Genomic DNA, 22883 nt, shown 5'->3' with positions numbered 1-22883 from the left:
GTGTCTATTAAGTCATTTGCCCATTTTTTAAAAATATATATTTTATTGATTTTTTACAGAGAGGAAGGGAGAGAGATAGAGAGCTAGAAACGTCTATGAGAGAGAAACATCGACCAGCTGCCTTCTGCACACCCCCTACCGGGGATGTCCCCCCAACCAATGTACATGCCCTTGACTGAAATCGAACCTGGGACCTTCCAGTCCGCAGACGGACGCTCTACCACTGAGCCAAACTGGCTTCGGCTGCCCATTTTTTAAATTGGATTGTTTATCTTCCTTTTGTTAAGTTGTATAAGTTTCCTATACATTTGGAGATTAATCCCAAATATATCATTGGCAAATATGTTCTCATGCAGTGGGCTCTCTTGCTGTTTTATTGATGGTTTCTTTTGCAGTGCAGGAGTTATTTATTTATTAGATATATTTTATTGATTTTTTACAGAGAGGAAGGAATAGGAACAGAAAGTCAGAAACATCAATGAGAGAGAAACATCAACCAGCTGTCTCCTGCACACTCTCCACTGGGGATGTGCCCGCAACCAAGGTACATGCCCTTGACCAGAATCAAACCTGGGACCTTTCAGTTCACAGGCTGACGCTCTATCCATTGAGCCAAACCGGTTCTGGCCAGTGCAGGAATTTTTTAAATTTTTGTAGCCCCATTTGTTTATTTTCTCCTTCATTTCCATTGTCCTAGGAGATGTATCAGTAAACATATTGCTATGACATGTTATCAAACAATGAAGGGGTTACCAATGAGATCCAGAAAGAAATAAAAAACTTCTGGATAGATACAAATGAAATTGAATATACAATAACCCCAAATCTCTGGGACATAGCAAAAGCAGTCCTGAGAAGTAAGTTCATAGCAGTACAGGCCTACCTCAGAAAACAAAAAAAAATTGCTGGAACCGGTTTGGCTCAGTGGATAAAGCATCAGCCTGTGGACTGGAAGGTCCCAGATTCGATTCTGGTCAAGGGCATGTACCTTGGTTGTGGGCTCATCCCCAGTGGGGGCTGTGCAGGAGGCAGCTGGTCGATGTTTCTTTCTCATTGATGTTTCTCTATCCCTCTCCTTTCCTTTATGTAAAAAATTAATAAAATATATTTAAAAAAAGAAAACAAGAATTTTTTTTTTTAAAAAAATACATTTTATTGATTTTCCACAGAGAGGAAGGGAGAGGGATAGAAAGCTAGACACATCAATGATAGAGAAACATCGACCAGCTGCCTCCTGCACACCCCCTGCTGGGGATGTGCCCGCAACCAAAGTACATGCCCTTGACCGGAATCGAACCTGGGACCTTTCAGTCCACAGACCGATGCTCTATCCACTGAGCCAGACCGGTTTTGGCGAAAACAAGAAAAATTAATAATAAACTATTTAATGCTACAACTTAAAGAATTAGAAAGAGAACAACAAGAAAAGTACAGAGTAAGTAGAAGGAAGGAAGTAATAAAGATTAGAGCAGAAATAAATGACATAGAGAGTAAAAATAAAAACAAAACACACACACACACACACACACACACACACACACACACAAATCAATGAAACCAAGAGCTTGTTCTTTTAAAGAATAAACAAGATTGATGAACCATTAGCTAGAGTCATCAAGAAACAAAGAGGGAGGACCCAAATAAATAAAATCAGAAACTAAAGCATAGAAGTAACTACTGACACTACAGAAATACAAAGGATTGTAAGAAAATACTAAGGCCCTGACTGGTTTGGCTCAGTGGATAGAACATCAGCCTGTGGACTAAAAGGTCCCACGTTCGATTCTGGTCAAGGCACATTCCCAGCAGGAGGTGTGCAGGAGGCAGCTGACCCATGTTTCTCTCTCATGGATGTTTCTAATTCTCTATCCCTCTCCCTTTCTCTCTGTAAAAAATCAATAAAATATATTTAAAAAAAGAAAATGCTATGAAAAAATATATGCCAACAAGCTGTACAATGTGAATGAAATGGATAAATTCCTAGAAAAATACAATCTCCAGCCGAAACCGGTTTGGCTCAATGGATAGAGCGTTGGCCTGCGGACTGAAGGGTCCCGGGTTCGATTCTGGTCAAGGGCATGTACCTTGGTTGAGGGCACATCCCCAGTAGGGGGTGTGCAAGAGGCAGCTGCTCGATGTTTCTAACTTTCTATCCCTCTCCCTTCCTCTCTGTAAAAAATCAATAAAATATATTTTAAAAAAAAGAAAAGAAGAGAAAAATACAATCCCCAAAAACTCAGTCAGGAAGAATCAGAAAACCTGAATAAGTCAATAACTACTTATGAAATTGAAGTAGTAATCATAACATCCCAGCAAACAAAACAAAAGCCCTGGTACGAACAGCTTCACGGGGGGGGGGGGGGGGGGGGTGTTTACCAAACATTCAAAGATGAACTAACACCTATACTCAAACTATTCAAAAAAATCCAAGAGAAAAGAACACGTCTAAGCTCTTTTTATGAGGTTAGCATTATCTTAATTCCAAAACCAGATAAAGAGACAGAGAGAGAGAGAGAGAGAGAGAGAGAGAGAGAGAGAGAGAGAGAGAGAGAGAGAGAGAATTATAGGTCAATATCCCTGATGAACAAAATCCTTAACAAAATATTAGCAAATTGGACCCAGCAATCCATTAAAAAGATCATACACCATGACCAAGTGGGATTTATTCCACGGATGTAAGGTTGGTACAATATCTGCAAATCAATAAACATGATAAATCACATAAGGAATTTGAAAGACAAAAACACATGATCATATCATTAAATGCAGAAAAAACATTTGACAATATCCAACACCCTTTTTTGATAAAAACTCTCAGCAAAGTGGGACTAGAAGGATCAACCTCAACATGATAAAGACCATATGTGACAAACTTACAGCTAACATCATACTCAATGGGTAGAAACTAAAACCATTTCCCCTAAGAAGAGGAACAAGACAGGGATGTCTGTTTTTGCCACTCTTACTCAACACAGTACTGGAATTCCTAGCCACAGCAATCAGACAAAAAGAAGAAATAAAAGGCATCCAAGTCTACGGCCATATCACCCTGAACGCGCCCGATCTCCTCTGATCTCGGAAGCTAAAAGGCATCCAAATTGGAAAGGAGGAAGTAAAACTCTATTTGCAGATGACATGATATTATACATGGAAAACCCTAAAGACCACCAAAATGCTACTAGGTTTAATAAATCAACTCGGTAATGTAGCAGGATACAAAATCACACCTAAAAATAGATGGCTTTTTTAAAATTTTTATCAAATACTGATTTATTAAAAACTTCCACTTAGAGTATGTTTTTAGAATAGATGGGGTTTTTTTTTATACACCAATAATGAAGTATTAGAAAGAGAAACTAAAAAAACTCACTTACCATTGCAACAAAAACATTAAGATACTTAGGAATAAACTTAACCAAGGAGGTAAAAGACTTGTACTTAAAAAACTACAGGATGTTGTAAAAAGAGATAGAAAAAGATATAAACAAATGAAAGAATATACTGTGTTCATGGATTGGTAGAATCAACATCATTAAAATGTCCATACTACCCAAGGCAATGTACAGATTCAATGCAATCCCTGTTAAATACTAAGAGCATATATATTTCACAGACGTAGAACAAATACTCCAAAATGCATATGGAACAAAAAAGACCCTAAATAGCCACAGCAATCTTGAGAAAGAACAAAGTTGGAGGAATCACAATATCAGATATCAAGTTATACTACAAAGCCATTGTAATCAAAACAGGCTAGTACTGTAATAAGAACAGGCACATAGATTAATGGAACAGAATAGACCCCAGAAATCGACCAATGCCATTATGCTCAATTAATATTTGACAAAGGAGGCTAGAGCACACCATGGTGTCAAGACAGTCTCTTCAATAAACGATGTTGGGGAAATTGAACAGCTACATGCAAAAAAAAAAAAAGAAAAAAAAAAGAAAAAAAGAAACTAGACTATCAACTCACACCATATACATGAATAAACTCAAAATGGACAAAAGACTTAAATGTAAGTCATGAAATGATAAGAATCCCAGAATAAAACATAGGCAGCAAAATCTCAGACATCTCTCATAGCAATATGTTTATGGATACATCTCCTAGAGCAGTGGTCAGCAAACCGCGGCTCGAGAGCCACATGCAGCTCTTTGGCCCCTTGAGTGTAGCTCCTCCACAAAATACCATGTGTGGGCACACATACAGTGTGATCGAAACTTTGAGGTCCATGTGCAGAAGTCGGTTTTCGGCCTGGGTGAGTCTATTTTGAAAAAGTGGTTCTAATGCCAAGCCACACTCAAGGGGCCAAATAGCCGCATGTGGCTCACGAGCTGTGGTTTGCCGACCACTGTCCTAGAGCAAAGGAAAATAAGGAGAAAATAAACAAATGGGGCTACATAAAAATAAAAAGCTTCTGCTCAGCAAAGGAAACCATCAACAAAATGAAAAGGGAGCCCACTGCATGGGAGACCATATTACCGTAGGTATATCTGTTAATGTGGGTTTATAATCAAAGAAAACATGATAATTTCAAGAGAAACATCAAAAGTGCTTTATTCAAAGTAATGTCCATCACTAGCTACCCATTTGCCTCATCTTTAGGTAATTTATGGATACCATCCCAATAGAACTTTTCTTGTTTTGAGGCAAACCATTCAGAGACCCAATTTTCCACTTCTTTGTGTGTGTGTGTGTGTGTGTGTGTGTGTGTGTATGTGTGTATATATATATATATATATATATATATATATATATATATATATATATATATTTATTTTTAAATATATCTTGTTGGTTTTTTTTACAGAGAGGAAGGGATCAAGATAGAAACATCGATTAGCTGCCTCCTGCATACCCCCTACTGGGGATGTACCCACAACCAAGGTATATGCCCTTGACTGGAATTGAACCTGAGATCTGGGACCTTTCAGTCCACAGGCTGACACTCTATCCACTGAGCCAAACTGGTTTCAGCTCTTTGTATGTTTTGAAGTGCTGCTCAGAAAGTGCATGTGCCATCTATCGGAACAAGTGGTAATCTGAAGGAGCAAGGTCTGGTGAATATGGTGATGGGTTAACACTTCCTAGGCAAGATCTTTTAACGTGTCTTTAACTGGTTTTGAAGTGTGTGATGGTGCGTTATCATGAAGCAAAATTATTTTGCCTTGTCTTCTGGAATATTCTGATCATTTCACAATCAAAGCGTGGTTCAAATTGATTATTTGTTGTCAGTAGTGATCACTATTAACGGTTTTATCGGGGTTTAGAAGCTCATAATACATCACACCTTTCTGATCCCACCAAACGCAGGGTATTGTCTACTTTCTGAAGCAATTTGGCCTTGCCTTGCAGTTGATGTTGATAGCTGACCTGGATCAATCCATGATTTTGTGCGTTTGGGATTCTCAAAATAAGTCTACTTTCATTGTTGGTCACAATTCAATGCAAAAAAGATTTTTGTGCCATTGAAGCAACATTTTATTGATGACTTTTTGGTTTTCCACTTGTCTTTCATTCAGTTGATGTGACACCCATTTTCCTTTCTTTAAAATCTTTCCCATTGCTGGTAAATGATCAAAAATTGTTTGCTGAGCAAGGTTTAATCTTTCTGCAAATTGTTTTTGAGTTTGACATGTATCTTCATCCAATCATGCTTGTAATCATTAGTCTTCAAACTTTTTTGGTTGACCTGGACGTTCTTTGTCTTTCATATCAAAATCATCACTTTTAAAGCGTTTAAACCAGCGTTCACAAGTATCTTGAGATGAAGCATGTTTACCATAAGCTTCTATAAGTATACAATAACTTTCAGCAGCACTTTTCTTCAAAATAAAGTAATGAATTAAAACTTCCCACAAATGTTCTTTTTTTTGGCATGAAATTCGACATTTTTAAGCAAAAATACATATGATGTTAACATCTTCCGAAAATTGACATATGAAGTTTTGAAGCTTGTTGTCAACACAACAAAATAGCATACATATCAAATCACATATATATCAACATATGTCTAAATCTATTGGAAAAAATCCGCATTATTAACCAGTATACCTAGTATTTATCTGATAGAGAGTTAATATCCAAAATATATAAGGAACTCATGCAACTTAACAAAAGAAAGGCAAACAATCCAATTTAAAAATGGGCAAGGGACCTAAATAAATACTACTTCAAAGTGGACATACTGATGGCCAAGAGACATATGAAAAAATGCTCAAAGTCACTGATCATCAGAGAGATGCAAATTAAAATGGCAATGAGGTATCACCTCACATCTGTCAGGATGGCTACCTTTAAGAAAGCAACAAATGACAAGTGCTGGCAAGGATGCGGCGAAAGGGAACCCTTGTACACTGCTGGTGGGATTGCAGACTGGTGCAACCATTATGGAAAACAGTATGGAGTTACGTCAAAAAATTAAATATGATGGGGGGATAAAGACACATTTGTAATACCTTAATCAATAAAAAAATACATAATAAAAATATTAAAGAAAACCTAAATATGGAACTGCCATTTGACCCAGTGATCCCATCTCTAGTTATATATCCTGTGAAACCCGAAACAGAAGGAATGTATGCACCCTATGTTCATAGCAGCACAATTTACAAAAGTTAAGATCTGGAAACAGCCCAAGTGCCCATCAGTAGATGAGTTGATAAAAATGCTGTGGGACATTTATGCCATGGAATCCTATGCAGTAGTAAAAAAGAAGAATCTCTTACCCTTTGAGACAGCATGGAGGGACCTAGAGAATATCAAACTAAGTGAAATAAGCCAGAGAAAGACAAGTATCACATGATCTCACTCATATGTGAAATCTAATTAATGAAATAAACTGATGAACGGAGCAGATTCAGAGATATGGAAGCATGGAACAGAGTGAAGGATCTCAGTGGGAAGGTGGGGGAGGGAGGATGGGTGGGAAGTAAGCAACCAAAGACCTTGTATGCATATATGCACAACCCATGGACACAGACAACCAGGGTGCTGAAGGCCTGGGGTGAGGGGCGGGGGGCAGACTGGAGGGGTCAATAAGGGAAGAAAGAGGACATATAACAATAAAGAATTTAACAATAAAGAATTATTTAAAAACAAAAAACAAAGATAAAAAACCCCACATTGCTATGAAAGTTGTCTGAGATTTTGCTGCCTGTGGATTCTTCTAAGATTTTTACGGTTTCACATCTTACAACTAAGTCTTTTATTCACTTTTGAGTTTATTCTTATATATAGTGTAAATTGGCAGTGAAATTTCATTTTTTTTTGCATGTATCTGTCCAATTTTCCCAACACTGTGTATTGAAGAGACTGTCTTGACACATTATATACTCTTGCCTCCTTTGTCAAATATTAATTGAGCATAATGGCTTGGGTCGATTTTTGTGTTCTCTGTTCTATTCCATTGGTCTATATGCCTATTCTTATACCAAAACCGAGCTGTTTTGAGTACAGTGGCTTTGTAGTGTAACTTGATATCTGGTGTTATGATTCCTCCAACTTTGTTCTTCTTTCTCAAGATTGCTATGGCTATTTGGGGTCTTTCTTTTTTTTTTTTTTTGGTTCCATATAAATTTTTTGGAGAGTTTGTTCTAGGTCTGTAAAATATGCTCTTGATATTTTAATAGGGATTGCTTTAAATCTATAGATTGTTTTTGGTAGTATGGACATGTTAATGGTGTTGATTCTACCAATCCATGAACTTGGTATATTCTTCCACTTGTTTATATCTTACTGTTTTTTCAATGACCTGTAGTTTTCCGAGGCTAGGTCTTTTACCTCCTTGGTTAAGTTTTTTCCAAGGTATCTTAATTTTTGTTGTTGCAATGGTAAATGGAATTGTTTAGTTTCTCTTTCTGTGAGTTCATTATTGGTGTATAAAAATGCCATAGATTTCTGGGTGTTAATTTTGTATCCTGCTAGTTGCCAAATTCACTTATTAAATCTAGTAGTTTTTTGAAGTCTTTAGGGTTTTCTATGTATAACAACACGCCATCTGTGAATAATCACAGTTTTACTTCCTTTTTTCCAGTTTGGATGCCTTTTATTTCTTCTTGTCTGATTGCTATGGCTAGCACTTCCAGTAGTATGTAAAACATGAGTGGTGAAAGGGGGAATCCTATTCTTAGGTGAAATGGTTTGTTTCTGCCCAGTGAGTACGATGTTGCTGTAGGTTTGTCATATATGATTTTTATCATGTTGAGGTATGAGTCCCCTGTTCCCACTTTATTGAGTTTTTACCAAAAAAGGGTGTTGGATTTTGTCGAATGCTTTTTCTGAATCAATTGATATGATCCTATGATTTTTGTTTTGCAATTTTTTAATGTGGTTTCACATTTATTGATTTGCAGCTATTGTACCAGCCTTGCAGCCCTGAAGTAAATCCCCTTGGTCATGGTGTATGCTCTTTTTAATGATTTGCTAATATTTTGTTGAGGATTTTAGCATAAATGTTCATCTGGGATATTGGCCTGTAATTCTTTCTTTGTAGTCTCTTTATCTGGTTTTGGAATTAGGATAATGCTGGCCTCTTAGAAAGAGCATGGAAGTATTCCTTCCTCTTGAATTTTTTTGGAATAGTTTTGAGTATAGGTGCTAGTTTGCCTTTGAATGTTTGGTAAACTCTCTGTGAAGCTGTCCGGACCAGGGCTTTTGTTTGTTGGATGTTTTTAAAAAAATTTTATTACTGCGTCAATTTCATAAGTAGTTATTGGCCTATTTAGGTTTTCTGATTCTTCCTGGTTGAGTTTTAGAAGATTGTATTTTTTAAGGAACATATCCATTTCATAAACAAGATTTATGAACCTCCAGCCAGACTCACCAAGAAACATAGAGGACTCAAATAAAATAAAAAATGAAAGAGGTGAAGTAACAACTGACCCCACATAAATACAAGGGATCATAAAAAAATACTATAAAGAACTCTATTCTAACAAATTGGACAACCTTAATGAAATGGACATATTCCTAGAAAAATACAATCTTCCAAAACTCAAATCAGGAAGAGTCCATTGATTTTTAGAGAGTGTGAAGGGAAGGAGGGGAGGGACATTGATGTGACAGAGACACATCACTTGGTTGCTTCCAGATGAACCCTGACTGGGCCGGGGATCGAGCCTGCAACTGAGGTATGTGCCCTAGACTGGTATTGAACCTGGGATTCTTCAGTCTATGGGCCAAACTGGTTAGGACTCCCCGTTTCTCTTGTTCTCATAGCCACATCCCATTTACCCTAGGAGAGAACTGAAGCCACACAAGGAATGTGAAACACCATTTATTTTTTGTGGAAAGGTTGAACAAGGTAAAAAATATCCTTAAAGGGCACTGACCCAGCCCCGCCCTGCAGGTTCCTGGGGTCAATGCCTCTGCCCCCCCACCCCAAACCCTCCCCATGCCCCTTGTTAACAAAAAGGAACGATTTGAAGGGAATTCATATATAATAATTATAATAAAAATATACATTAAACAAAACAAAAAACCCAAACAAGACAAATTTAGCCGAACTGCCAGCACCGTTCATCCCATTTCCCCCCAACCCCCCCAATGCCCCACCCCTGACATCCCTCTTTTCACTCCCGGAAGGGTCTCTCACTTTCCCAAGTCCCCAGTACCATGACCACCTTCGGTGGCTGAAGGAGACTTCAAATGGATGGGCTGGGGAAGGGGAGGGGGGTGAGGGGAGGGCAGGACACAGAAAGGATGGGCGGAGGGGTGGGGGCACCAGGAAGTGATGAGGTAACCTGACCAAGAAACAAGAAATGCTCAGGCATCTGCTCTCTCTGAGGCCTGCTGACTCGGTGCTCCTACCGCTGGGAGCTCTCTGCTTTCTAACTAGGTAGCTCCTCTCTCTAAGGGCCAGCTGCCAGACCCCAGATGTGCCATCTCTGCTCCTTTTCCTGAGCTCCTTCCCCTTCCCCTCTGTGCTCTCCGGTCAGAGGGCAGGCACGAGGTGGAGCAGGTGTGCCTTTCGTGGGCTCCTCCTCCAGCTCCAGTAAAACGTGCCTCCCCCAGGTGCGTCCACCCTGTGCGTCCCTAACGGCTTAGCCTGCTCCACCTCCAGCGCGTCACCTCCTGCTGTCCACTCCCGCTGAACCTCCTTTTGGTCCCTCTTATCCCCTCTGACTGCTCGGCCCCTGGCACCTGCAAGGTCCTTTCTGCGTGGCTTTGAGGCTCACCCCCAGGGCTCTGGACCGAGTCTCTTCCTACAGAGACACACCCCGTATCTGCACTCCCAGGCCTCAGCTCTTCCAACCTCGACATTCCCATCCAAGGCTAACATTTGGGAGGGTAGGGCTGTTGGGGGTTTCTGCAGCCTCAGTTACCTCCTTAATGGCTCAGGCTCCTTCCATGAAGTTCTTGGGGAGCAGAATGAGGGGGAGAGGCAGAGCTTTGTGTAGAAGACTGATCCTCTCTGAACCTTCCTCCCCAGGTCTTACAAGGTGGCAATGTGGCCCCCATCTCCTCACCCTCTCGCAGGGTCTCCCCCCACAAAAGAAGAGTGGTGGGAGGCTGCCAATTGGGTATACCTGGGGGCCTGCCGGGGCTGGAGTGCCCAGAGCCTCCTGAGGTCAGAGTTCAGAGGTTGAAGGTATGTCAGGGAATGGAAAGGAGCAGGTGACCCCATTTGACCTTTACCAGTGAGGTCTGAGGGTCCTGCCTTCAAGTGCAGAGCCAAGACATTCAGACGGGGCTGGACACATGCCAGGCTACAGGGGCCGTGGAGGGGCAGGGCCGGAAGGGGTGGCCCCTTTTCAGCCCCCAGGGGACCGGTCTAGAGAAGAAGCAATGCCAGGGTCGAGGTGGGAGGGGCCCGCTGTGGAACAGAGGAGGGAGGCAGGGTGGGGGGAGAGCTTGGATCGGGTGGGAGAGGCCCACCCACCACCATCTGCTGCCACTGGCCCTCAGAGGCCAAGTCCACGTGGTAGGAGTGGGTGGGCAGCGGTGGGGGTCAGACCTTGTCCAGCAGGGACCGCTGGCAGTAGAGCAGCCGCTTGGGGGTCCCGTGGCGCCGGAAGAAGAAGACGGCGAGGCCCACGGCCAGCACCAGCAGCAGCAGCAGCACAGGCAGCACCACCGCGGCCGCGCTCACCGCCCCACCGCCATCCTCATCCACCTCGATGATGATCACCTCCGTCTCCTCCTCAGTCCCCCCGTCCGGCCGGCCCTCCGACGGGCAGCCCATCCAGTCCCGCAGGGCGGACTTGGGGTAGCCCGGCTCCACTTTCAGCTTCTGGTTGTTGAATTTCCAGTACTTGTTCCCCTTGTAGAAGTACGTGAAGACTGCAGGGGCAGCGAGAAGGTGGCCGAGAGGACACGGGTGGGCGGCACCCAGGAGACCCGGAGGGAAGAGCAGAAAGGAGATCCGTCAGGGTGGGGCTGGCCGAGTTCACCTCCCACCTCTCCTCACAGCAGTTTCCTCAGCTGGAAACAGGGTGATTCTAGCACCAGGTGGGAGGAGTGGTGGGCGCTATGGGGTCTAACACACGGGAAGCATGAGCCCAGTGACTGGCCCACGGCAAAGAAGAGGTGGACTGAAAAGTGGGAGCCATCATTATCACTGTCATCATCATTGTCATTATCTCCCCACAATGCCCTCCATCTTTCTTCTTCCTCTCTCTTAACTCGTTGTTCCGATCCTCCCCGCACAGACACGGCCCATGCCCTTCTCACCTTCGTCGCTGCCCATGAAGGACCCTCTGGGAGCCTCGGGAATGCCTTCCCAGATCTTGATGTTCTGGGGGTAGTCGTTCTCCACCATCCTGAGCTCCTCGTTGAAGCGGTAGTACCTGGCGCAGAGGACAGGAAGGAAGTGGTTGGACACGGGCCCTTCCTCAGAGGGCAGCAGGACCCGGGACGGAGTCCACCAGTGAGGTAAGGGTGGCTGTGGCCAGGGGTTTGGGTAATGAGGGCCTGCGGCTGGAAGCAGCGGAAGGTGGGGGTGGGAGGGAGGGCCAGGCTGCAAGGAGCCACCGGTGGCCCTTAATGACAGTGCGAGGCCGCCGGAGCGGAGGCCTGGTGCCGGGACAGGAGGCGTCAAATGACCAGGTCTGCAACGGTGACCCGGTCACTTCCCACTCACTCGGCCCCCACTGGAGGCTGCTCATCGCTAGGCAACCACAGAGGCTCAACCAGCTCCTTCTCCAGGGAAACCGCCCAGGCACAGAGTGGGTCTCCCTCCAGGACTGAAGGGATCCGGTAGCTGAGGACGCAGGCCTGGGGCCCAAGGTCTTACTTGTTTCCCCGGAAGAAGTAGGTCTTCCCATTGGGTACCCAGAAGATGGCGGCGTCAATCCTGTCGGCAGGCAGCCCTCGGCCCAGCTCCTTAAGGGGCTTGGGGTAGCCAGGCTCCAGGGAAGCTTCGTCAAACACCCAGTGCCTGTCTCCTGGGGAGACAGAGGGCAGGATGGCGGCTCCACCGGTTTCCAGGGTCCGTGGAGGAGTCAAGCGGCATCTGCCCACCCAGGGGCACTCCCCGCACACTCAGAGACTAAGTAAGGCCTGGTTACCTTTGAAGAAGACAAACTTGCCATCCTTCCTCTCGTAGGCAGTGTTGATGGATGCAGGCAGGCCCCGCCAGAACTGGCCGATGGGCATGGGGTACCCGTCCATCACTTGGTTGTTTCTCACCCGCCAGAACCAGCGCTCCTGGGAGGCAGTCGACGTAAGAGCTCATGATGTCTTGTCACTTATCCTCTGATCCAGTTCCCAAAGCTCCACCCCATACCCCCCCCCCCCCCGCCTCCGCCATTTCCACCCTGCCTCCCGGTCACCGCAGCCCTTGTGTCCACCAAACCAGCCCATGTCCTCCTCTCACCTTGAAGACAAACATCTCCCCGCGGAGCACGGCCACGGTGTCAAAGTTCCCGTCACAGATGTTGGGCCCGAAGGTGGGGTTTTTGGGCTTATCGGGGAAAGAGGGCCGGGCGGTGGTCCTGGGCGGAGGGGGCATCTTGGTGGGGCCCGACTTACTCCCTGGGGGCGGAGAACAGGGGGGGCACTTCAGACTTGGCGGCAGAGGGAGGGGAAAGGACAGGCATAAGGGCAGACAACACTCTCGGGAAGGGGAGAGAGGCCGAGGCAATCAGCTGAGAAAGGACAGAAGAGGGGGGACTGAGACGTGGGAGCAGACAGAGGCAGCGTCAGGAGGGGGCGGTGGGGAGATGGAAAGAGACACGAAGGCCAAGAACACACAGACGAGGGACAGAGAGGAAGGAGCAGAGGCGGGCACAGGTCACTCGCCGTAGAGCTGCTGGATGCCCCGGCGGTCGTCGTCGGGCAGCACGAAGTTCTCCGTGTCCATCCACTGGTAGAAGGGGGCCATGATGGCGGAGGGGTCGCTGGAGTGCTCGAGGCCCAGGGCGTGGCCCAGCTCGTGCACGGCCACCAGGAAGATGTCGTTCCCTGGAGGGAGGAGAGAGGTTAGGACGGCAGCCTGGGTCCCGCCCCGCAGGCTCCCGGCCTTCCCGTCAGAGGCTTTCGTGTCACACCCAGCCTGCCTCACAAAAGCCACCAACCCACCATGCTCTTCTGGGAGGAGGTGAGCGGGCTCGGGGACTAGATCCCGAGCCACGAGACTTGCGTGAAGGGAAGCTGAGGTCTCTGTCGGGGCCTTTCCCTCCCAGGGTGACATCTGTCGGGTAAGCGGGTGATGGGGAGACTAGGAAGTCTTTGACCGAGAAGTCAATGATTGGGTGAGAGAAGGAACCACATATAAATAGTTAAAAACTGGATTTCTGCCTTCACCGGTTTGTTTCAGTGGACAGAGCTTCGGCCTGCAGACTGAAGGGTCCCAGGTTTGATTCCAGTCAAGGGCATGTACCTTGGTTGTGAGCACACAACCAGTGGGGGTTGTGCAGGAGGCAGCTGATCGATGTTTCTAGCTCTCTATCCCTCTCTCTTCCTCTCTGTAAAAAATCATTAAAATATACTAAAAAAAAAACAAAAAAAAACCCACACACAAAAACACTGGATTCCTGCTTTGTTGGAAGTCAGACCTGGAGATTTTTGCAGTCCCTTGTGGCCCTGCGATTTGGGGGTTTGAGGTTTGGGGGGAGGTAGGAGAACCCTGTACCAATGATCATTGAATAAGAGCCCCAGGGCTCACCATTCAGATCCTGATTCTCCACAGTCCAAGGCTCCGCAGAGTCAAAGTGGGTGTCGCCCCCGATGTTGGGGCCTGGGAAGTAGGCGTGTGCCAGGAAGCCGCCCTCGCCGTCGAAGGGCGTGCTGTCGCCGTGGAAGCCCTCGGCAAACATGATCATGATGTCGGCGTGCTGGTGGCCGTTCTCGATGTAGGAGTAGGGGATCTCTCGGAAGCGCAGCGGTGTGTGGCTCTCCCACACGCGGAACGCCTTGCGGATGGCCTCGTACGTGCGGTACTCGCCCACTTTGGGGGTGTAGTTCTGGATGCTGCGGTCCGGCCACGTGGGGAGAGGAGGAGAGTTATGTTAGGATTACAAGGGACAACATTCTCCTTCCCTGTCCTCTCCCAAGTCTGAGTGAACTTGCTCAGCCACCACCTTTGCCACCTCAGGGTGCCTTTGCCTCAAGTACTGAGAGCTCCGGGGCCCTCAGGCTTTGGCTTTGTGGCCTGGGGTGTACCCCTTCTCCCTTACAGGCTGTATCTCTCTCAGGGTGACAGCGTTTTTCCTCCCCACGTCCAAGGATGCATCCCAGGAAGAGGCGAGTGTGGCAAGACGCCTCTGAGTCTCTAAGCACAACTGACAGGGAAGGGGAACCCGGTGTGAGGAAGGCCACTTGCCTGGTAGACTCACCAGAAAGTGATCTCATTATGCGGCCATTTGGGGCCCTGGATGGCGTAGCGCTTCCTTCGAACGTTGGCCTTGATCTCAGCCCCAAACTTGTCTGGAACACCACAGCGGGGGCGCTTCATGGCCCTGGGGTGGTTGAAGTGTGAAGACGGGTCAGTATAGCGTGTGAAAGAGCAAGGTCTTTGGAGGACAGGGGGACTATGTGGCCCCAGGGTCGGTGTGAGGACGGTCAGGGTAAATACACAGGCTCAGGATCAGCATGCGGCCATGAGGTAGAGGGGCACGAGTCAGGCGTTCAGGGAGCAGCTTCTACGGTAGCTCAGGGTTTGGTCAGTGTGTGTCGGGCAGATTCCCTGCCAGGGTCTAGCACTTACTTCATGGTGTCTGGATCTACTTTGCCCGTCACTCGTAGACCGTAGAACTTCTGCATGGCAGCGATGGCAGCTGAGAGTGACTGAGGTAAGCGCTGTGTGTGGGTCCGCAGGTCCCCGGGGGGCAGGTAGCCATACTGCTGCAGCCAGGCCTGCAGGGAGAGGGATGTGGCTTAGAGCATCCCCACCGGCCCCAGGGAAGCCTCGGCCTCCTCCGTCAGCTGGCACGCACCCCCGCTTGCTGAGGAAAGGGCAGTGAGCCTCCAGCCTGGCTCTGGCAGTGGGTCTGGAGGAGCTCCAGGGCTGGACCTGAATGCTGGCCCCGGCCCCAGTGTGCCTTGTCCTCTTGGAGCTGCAGGCCTCAGCTCCGGACTTTGGCTGCAGCGGTCTTCCTGGGAACCGAGTTTAACTGAGTTCTCAGGTGTCTTCTCAGGGCAGAGAGGGGAGAGGCTGAGGGCCTCCACCCTGGAGCCTGGCAGGAGGCCCTCATGGGAGGGGGATGCCAGGCCTCCAGGACTCTGATAGCTGAGATTTTTTAAAGAAAGGAGGGCAGAAAAAGAGCCTGGGCTGAGGCTGGCTGCTGACAGGGGAAGCCGGGGCCTCTGCGAGTGGTGAGAAGTGTGATGCAGCCGGAGCCAGGATCCTGCCCCGGTTTCCATCCAAACGGCTCCTGATCTAGGTCTTGGGACCTGCACTGTCCATTTCAGGATCACGTAGCAGGGATCTTCAAACTACGGCCCGCGGGCCACATGCGGCCCGCAGAGGAATCTGATCCGGCCCGCCAGGTTTTTTGGGCAGTGAGCGCAGCCGAGGTGTTACAATAGGAATTAGTAGTTCATATAGTCCGGCCCTCCAGCTCTCTGAGGGACCGTGATCTGGCCCCCACTTTAAAAAGTTTGAGGACCCCTGATAGGGGGAGTGGAAGATGGGAGTGAGGTGGGTTCTTGGTGACTGTATTTTACTTCAGGTATGTGGTAAATGGTCCATAATTTAGCGCTGACATATAAAAGCAGGGATGGGGAACATTTTTTTCTGCCAAGGGCCATTTGAATATTTATAACACTCATTTGAATATTTATAACATCCTCGGGCCATACAAAATGATCAACTTAAAAACTAGCCTGCTATTGCTGGCCAAAAATTTAATTAACTCACCCCTAATGTCCAGGCAGGGCCAGACCAAATGAATTCACAGGCTTTTATAACCCTCACCCCTGCGCCTTAAAGTTAGATTTTTGGTGTTTGATTGAAAGGACAGCTCTTGCTGGTTTTGCCCAGTGGCTAGAGCGTCACCTCGGTCTGAAGTGCCCTGGGTTCCATTCCGATTCTGGTCAAGGGGACATACCTTGTACCTCAGTTGCAGGCTTGATCCTGGGCCCTAATCCCTGGTCCCCATATTTGGGAGGCAACCAATCAATGTGTCTCTCTCACATGGATGTTTCTCTCTGTCTCTCCCACTCCCTTCCACTCTTTAAAAAAAGTAAAATAATAATGGAAAAATATCCTTGGGTGAAGATTAACAAAACAAAACCTGTAAAACCTCACTGGAAAAAAAAATCAGCCTTTATTGTAAGAGCAATGGAATATTTTCCTAAAGCCTGCAAAGTAAAATGAGCCAAATTATATATACGGGATATGAAAATACTTGGATTTTCCTACAGGGAGATGCTACCCTGACAGCTGGTCCTTGATCCAGTGCTGCTCCCCTAAGCAGTCCAGAGGGGCTGCACGTTGCCTGGGATGGGAGCTTGAGGCTACGGCTGTTAGGGTATTAGGATAAATCTCCATGTGGCCCTTCATTTCGAGGCACACGCCCCATCGATGAAACAGCACTCTTGCATAGGGGCTAGAGGTGATTCAGGAGCAGTTGATTGGGGACCTGAGCCTGCAGGGGCAAGAATTGCAATAATGGGCCCAGCTGGTGTGGCTCAGTGGTTGAGCATTGACCTAGGAACCAGGAGGTCATAGTTCAATCCACATGCCCAGGTTGCAGGCTGGATCCCAAGTAGGAGGTATGCAGGAGGCATCGTTGATGTTTCTTTTTTTCTTTTAAAAAAATATACATTTTATTAATTTTTCACAGAGAGGAAGAGAGAGAGGGATAGAGTGTTAAAAAAGTCGATGAGAAAGAAACAATGATCAGCTGCCTCCTGCACACCCCCAATTGGGGATGTGCCCGCAACCAAGGTACATGCCCTTGACCGGAATCGAACCCGGGACCCTTCAGTCCGCAGACTGACGCTCTATCCACTGAGCCAAACCGGTTTCAGCTCTCCCTCTCCCTGCCTCTCTGAAACCAGTAAAAAAATTTAAAAAATAACTTAAAAAAAAAAAGGGGAGAGAGAGAATTGCAACATGGTTTTGGGAAGTGATCCCCCAAGGATGATGGAGGTAGGGCCTGAGATAGGGCCTGAGATGTAAACAACCCACCCTTTCCCCAGCCAGTAGGCCTGGCCAGAGTCACCCTAGCACCACCTGCTCTGAGGGCTCCACCTCAAGGGTAGGAGGAGGAGTGAAGTTTAACCCCTGGTCCGCCAGAGGGGAGCAGAGAAAGGTGCTGCAGGCGTGGGCTGCTCTCCAACAGATGAATGCTTGCCTTGACCTGCACTGGCTGATGCCTCAGCCAATGCCTGCAGGCAGCCTGCTGTGGCATACGCCTGAGTGTGCAGGCCACTCTCCGTGCCCCTAGTCTCACCTGTAGGGTGGACACCCCGGGCTCATGACCTGGGTAGGAGTTCAGTCTTGTGACCTAAGCGGAACTGGAAGTCAGGAGGACTGAGGTCAGGCCTCCTCAACCCCCAGGAAGCCAAGCTGAGGGGAATTCTAGGACTGGATGACGGAAGGGTGGGTGGCAGGCAGTGGGGAGAATCCACAGCCAAGAGCTCTGGGGTAAATCCCTCCGCCTGATGAGTCTCTCAGGAAGGTAGGCAGATGAAAACATCGACGCCCACAACCTCCACCCCACACCCAATAGTTAAAAGTAGAGACTTAGTCAAAAAAGGGCCATCCCTGGCGTCAAGGGAACTGAAAGGCCTGGAAAGGAGGTGCCCCTGCCCCACTGCTCCATGCCCAGGCTTTCTTCCCTCACAGGGGCCAGCTCTGAGCGAAGCAGGAACCACAGAGACTGGGGTTGGAACCACAGAAGAGAGGACTCCTGTGTCTGCGGCTGGGTGGGGGAAGGGCTGAGTGCCAGACAGGGAGGAGAGGGCTGTTCTGAAGCTGGTGCAGGACTACGGAGGCCTGGAGGGCGGAACCCCAGCCTGGCCTGGAGAGGGAGCAACTATGTTGGGTCAAAGAACTCCGTTGGTTGGCTTTGTCTTGAAAACTGACTGGTGGACAGTATTCCCCGAAGGGAGCGATTTTCAACCCTTCCCGTCTCATGACACACATAAAAACTTTGTTAAAATTCTGTGGCACACCACAAAATACATGGTATTTTTTGCCGATCTGACAAATAGGTAACATTTGGTACATTCACACTGGACGGCTATTGTTGTGTTGGCTGTTGTCATTTTTGTTATTTGACAATCAAAGGGAAAAAGAGGTCAAAGGCCCTGACTAAACAGTCAGGTATTGCACGAGTTTTAAAATTCTTGCGGCACAACAGTGGGCCTCTGCATGCTGCAGGCCCGCTGGAAACTGCTGCCCTAAGGGAAAGTCAAGGGAACCCACCCCACCTTTGGCCTAGAGTGAGGGTGTGTGTGTGTGTGTGTGTGTGTGGAGCAATCGCTGGCTCTCCAGCAGGCTCTGGATGGGAGCCTCTGGCCTGCTCCTCCCTCCCTCGGCCTCCCACCCCTCCATAGCCCAGAAGCAAATGGTGGTTCTGACACTGGGACTGCCCAGGACCCACCTAAAGCAGAGGCAGGGCTGCTGCCCCTCCGGGAGGGGCCTAATGGGGCAAGGGGCGGGAGAAGGCAGGGCAGGCGGTGATGGCAGTGGGCTGCCCCCCTAATGCCTAGGCTCCTATTGTGTGTTTTTTTTTTTTTTTGTTTTGTTTTTTAATATATTTTATTGATTTTACAGAGAGAAAGGGCGAGGGATAGAGAGAAACATTGATGAGAGAGAATTGATCAGCTGCCTCCTGCACACCTCCCACTGGGGATGCACCCGAAACCAAGGTACATGCCCTTGACTGGAATCGAACCTGGGACCTTTCAGTCCACAGGCCGAGGCTCTATTCACTGAGCCAAACTGGCCTGGGCAAGGCTCCTACTGTGGAGAGCTCTCCTTTCGGGCCCCAGATGCACACTTCATGCCTGGAAAGCGATGCCTCCTCCTCCTGGCTGGTGCCAGGATTGGCCACGGGGCAGATGTTCACACTCCCCGGGCACCCCCATTCCTAGGGCCAGCTTTCCTTTCAGCCTCAGATCCCTTCAGGACAGAGAGTGTGTTCTTTCTGGGGACACGTTTCCTCTGGGGATGGAACCCGGGCGCCGGAGGGGTTGGAGGAAGCAAGTCCAGATCCCCTCCCCCTCCTGGGGCACTTCCCGGCCCCTCCAGACCGCACCCAGGACCCAGGCAGGGCTGAGTGGGTTGGGATGTCCCAAAATAAGAAGCTGATCAAATCCGTCTCCCACCTTCACCCCAAAATAAAAGGGAGAGAGAGGAAAAACCTCCTCAGACAACTCCCACGCCACTTCCTCCAGGCCGGGTGGGCCAAAGTCGGCGAATGGGTGTTTGGGGGGGAGGGGGCACCGGAGCCAGTGAAGACCTGTGTGGGCGCCCGGGGCCCAGGCCCTCTCCCCACTCCCCCGTGCAACGTGCCCAGTCTCCGTGCAATTAACGCAGAAAAACAATGAACAAAAAAAAAGGCCTGAAGGCGCGGAGGGAGGGGCGGGGGCGGCGGCGGCCCCCGCTCACAAGGAGAGCTTTGTGTGGACGGAAGGGCGGCCGGGGCGCAGCGCCGGGACCCTCGACGCCGGGGCTCGGGGGCCGCGACCCAGGGATCCGCTCGGGCGCCGGGGCCGCCCCGCCGTCCACCCGCGACCCCACCTGGGCTGATGCGCGGGCGGAGGGCCGTGCCGGGGGCAGGGGGCAGCGGGCAGCGGGCATCGGGGGGCCGGGGCCACCGTGCCCCCGGGCCCCGGCCTCCCCGGCGCGGGCAGCGCGGGCAGGAGAGCGCGGGAGCAGGAAAGTTGCAGGAGCGGCCGGCTCTGGCTCAGGACGAGAACCGAGGCAGCGCGGGACCGGAGAGGAGTCCAAATGGTCCTCAGGCTCCACTGGCCCCGGAGCCGAGCGCGGAGCGCGGAGCGGGGCCCGGGACCGGGGAGCGGAGGTGGGAGAGGGGCTGGCGTGGAGTTCCTCCCGGGAAGGGAGCAGGAGAGGCGGCGGGTGGGGGAGGAGGCAGGAGTTGGCTCGCCTGGGAAGTTTGGGGATGAGGAGGGGACGGGGAGGAGGGGTCCCGCAGGCCCGGCGCACACGGGACTCGAGAGCGCTCCTCCCCGGCGGGGCCGTCCCCGGGGACCCGGCTCGCCTCCTCCGCGGCCGCGGCTCGGGCAGGGCCGGAGGGTCACTTACTTCGGGGCTGAAGCTGCTCTGGGCCGAACCGAGGGCGGCGAGCGCGGCGGCGAGCGCGAGCAGGGGGAGCAGCGGGCGGCGGGCGGGCCGGGCGGCGGGAGACATGGTCCGGGCAGCGGCGTGGGCTCCGCGGCGGGGCCGAGCCTGGGGGTCGCGCCGCCTCTGCCTCGGACCCTTTGTCCCCGGGAGGCACCGGGTGTGGGTTGTTGGAGGGCTGTCCGCCCGGAGGAGAGGCAGTGGTTCCCGAGGGCGCCCGTGCGCTCGTGGCCTCTCCTCCGCTTTCTGGTCTTCCTTCTGCTTAGTCGGCGGACTGGATGGCGAGCCCTCTCCTGCTCTCCGCTCTGGTCCCTCCCTTTATCCCACAGCCTCTCCTCCCGCCCACGCCCCAATGCCCTCCTTTCCCGGTGCGGACGTGGTTGTTTCAGCCCGAATCCAATTACAGCCAAGAGCCCGGTAAAAAAAAAGAAAAAAAAAGAAAGAAGGAAAAACCAAACCTAAGTTGACTTTCTGCGGTGAAGGCTGCCATCTCCAGGGGCTGAGGCCGCAGCCGAGGGCAGGGAGCTGTGTGTGGCGGCGGGTGGGGGCGGGGGTCCCAAGGGCACGGGATGTGGGAGACTTTCTCCCCCCAGGCACATTTTGGATGGTGGATTCCTCCGGTGTTCAGCCTTTGCCGCACCTCAGAGGGGGGAGTTCTGGGAGAGAACTTGGGGCAAACAAGTTCAGAGTCTGGGGTCTTCCATGTCCGGGGACCTGGGTTAGGGGATTGTCTTTTGGGACCTGTGATTAAACCAAATTGAATCTTTGTCACTTATTCTTGACAATCACCTCTGTCCCTGTTGCAAACAAACAAAAACAATATCAGCCCTCGCCAGTTTGCCTCGGTGGATGGATGGAGCATAGGCCTGTGGACTAAAGGGTCCCTGTTGGATTCTGGCCAAGGGAACGTGCCCCAGTTGCGAGCTTAATCCTCAGTAGGCAGCCAACCGATGATTCTCTCTCATCATTAATGTTTCTCTCTCCCTTTCTCTCTGAAATCAATAAAAAACAACCAACCAAACCACCACCACCAACAAAAAAAACCACACCAATATCAAAGTCCAACTACCTATCAACAAACCCCACCACCACACTGAATGGGGGCAGGGGGGTCCCATCCTTGCAGAAAAACAAATGTGCTCTCCTTATTATGCCATTTGCAATCTGGCTGATCCTTAAATTAGAGCTGGTTGGGGAGGAAAGGGGTGCAAGGCCATGGAATCCAGGAAAAGGCAAATCAAGTTTGGTGCAATTGTTAAGAGAGATCGGAAGTTGGAACTTCAGGGTTTAATTCCATACCCTGGAAAAGGAGGCAGTTTATTCAAGGGTAAAATCTCCTTCAAGGACTGAGCAGTCTCTGAGAACAAAAGGTGGAGGTATTCTGGGAAGGGGGAGGGCAGGCTACAGCTGAGAAAGGGAGACAGATAAGAGGCTGAGAACTACATCTGGAAAGGCAGAACAACAAGCAGGAAAAGTGTGGGAGACAGAAAACTCAACCATCAGCGAAATCTAAGACCCAAGAATTACATTGGTCAGAGAGAGGGGAAGGGAAGGAGGTATTGGGGGCAAGAAGGGAGGGAAAGAAAGCAAGGGAAGGAATAACTGGGAGGCTGGACAGAAATTAGGTCAGGTAAGAAACTCCAAAAGTCCAGGAACTAACACAAGTTTGTGATACAAAAATGGGGAAAAAAAAGTCCAGTGTACTGTATTAATGAGAGCAAAGGCCTTTTCTACACAGAATTCACGATCAATAAGATGTAAGTTTTGCCCAGCCAGTGTGGCTGTTGGTTGAGTTGTCCCATGCACCAACAAGTGGTCCCGGGTTTGATTCCCGGTCAGAGCACACGCCTGGTTTGCCGGCTTGACGTCCAATAGGGGGTGTACAGGAGGCAGCCCATCGATGTTTCTCTCCCTAAAAATTAAAGGTTTCCCTGGGCCTTGGGGGACAGCTAAAGGTTTGTAGGAGATATATGGGGTATACCTAACCCACAATGACTGTTTTGGGGGTTATCTCCAGGGCTCCCTATGTAAATTGGGGCCAGGACAGTCCTCTCTCTAATCAATTTCTAAGATTCAGTCAGAACCAGGGAAACCTCAAGATCTTTAGAACATGCAACACCCAAGTCTGGTTCTTCCCACGTCAGCCTTCCCACTGTTGGGATCCTCTTGGGCCATGGATCT

The 22883-nt window shown here is 49.3% G+C and overlaps 1 protein-coding gene and 1 long non-coding RNA gene across 2 annotated transcripts in view; both read right to left on the bottom strand.

Annotated features, from left to right (window-relative positions):
• The window catches only part of LOC311611566, a 193022-nt gene that overhangs the window by 61429 nt on the left and 108710 nt on the right, over window positions 1–22883 (bottom strand). The window lies entirely within an intron of this gene.
• On the bottom strand, window positions 9266–21020 carry MMP14 (matrix metallopeptidase 14). The gene is made up of 10 exons (XM_084862940.1): window positions 20667–21020; window positions 15153–15301; window positions 14782–14904; window positions 14112–14416; window positions 13243–13408; window positions 12822–12975; window positions 12514–12652; window positions 12240–12390; window positions 11678–11793; window positions 9266–11287 (listed from the first exon to the last, which is right to left on the bottom strand). Exons 1-10 carry the CDS (start codon window positions 20769–20771, stop codon window positions 10956–10958), a joined length of 1740 nt encoding a protein of 579 aa, XP_084719066.1. The 5' UTR covers window positions 20772–21020; the 3' UTR covers window positions 9266–10955.

This window comes from Pipistrellus hanaki, assembly GCF_964339955.1.
Source record: "Pipistrellus hanaki genome assembly, chromosome: 1".
NCBI classification, from domain to species: Eukaryota; Metazoa; Chordata; class Mammalia; order Chiroptera; family Vespertilionidae; genus Pipistrellus; species Pipistrellus hanaki.
The sequence above is the reverse complement of the archived record's forward strand: the minus strand, read 5'-3'. Positions and strand labels throughout refer to the sequence as shown.

Bases quoted from the DNA above. Each gene is read 5' to 3' on its own strand.
- MMP14 (XM_084862940.1), bottom strand. From the start codon at position 20,771: ATGTCTCCCGCCGCCCGGCCCGCCCGCCGCCCGCTGCTCCCCCTGCTC. The intron at 13,409-14,111 runs GTGAGCCCTGGG...TCCTCCCTCCAG, and splicing joins GGAGAATCAGGATCTGAATG to GGAACGACATCTTCCTGGTG. The intron at 11,794-12,239 runs GTAAGACCTTGG...CCTCTGCGCCAG, and splicing joins TACTTCTTCCGGGGAAACAA to GTACTACCGCTTCAACGAGG.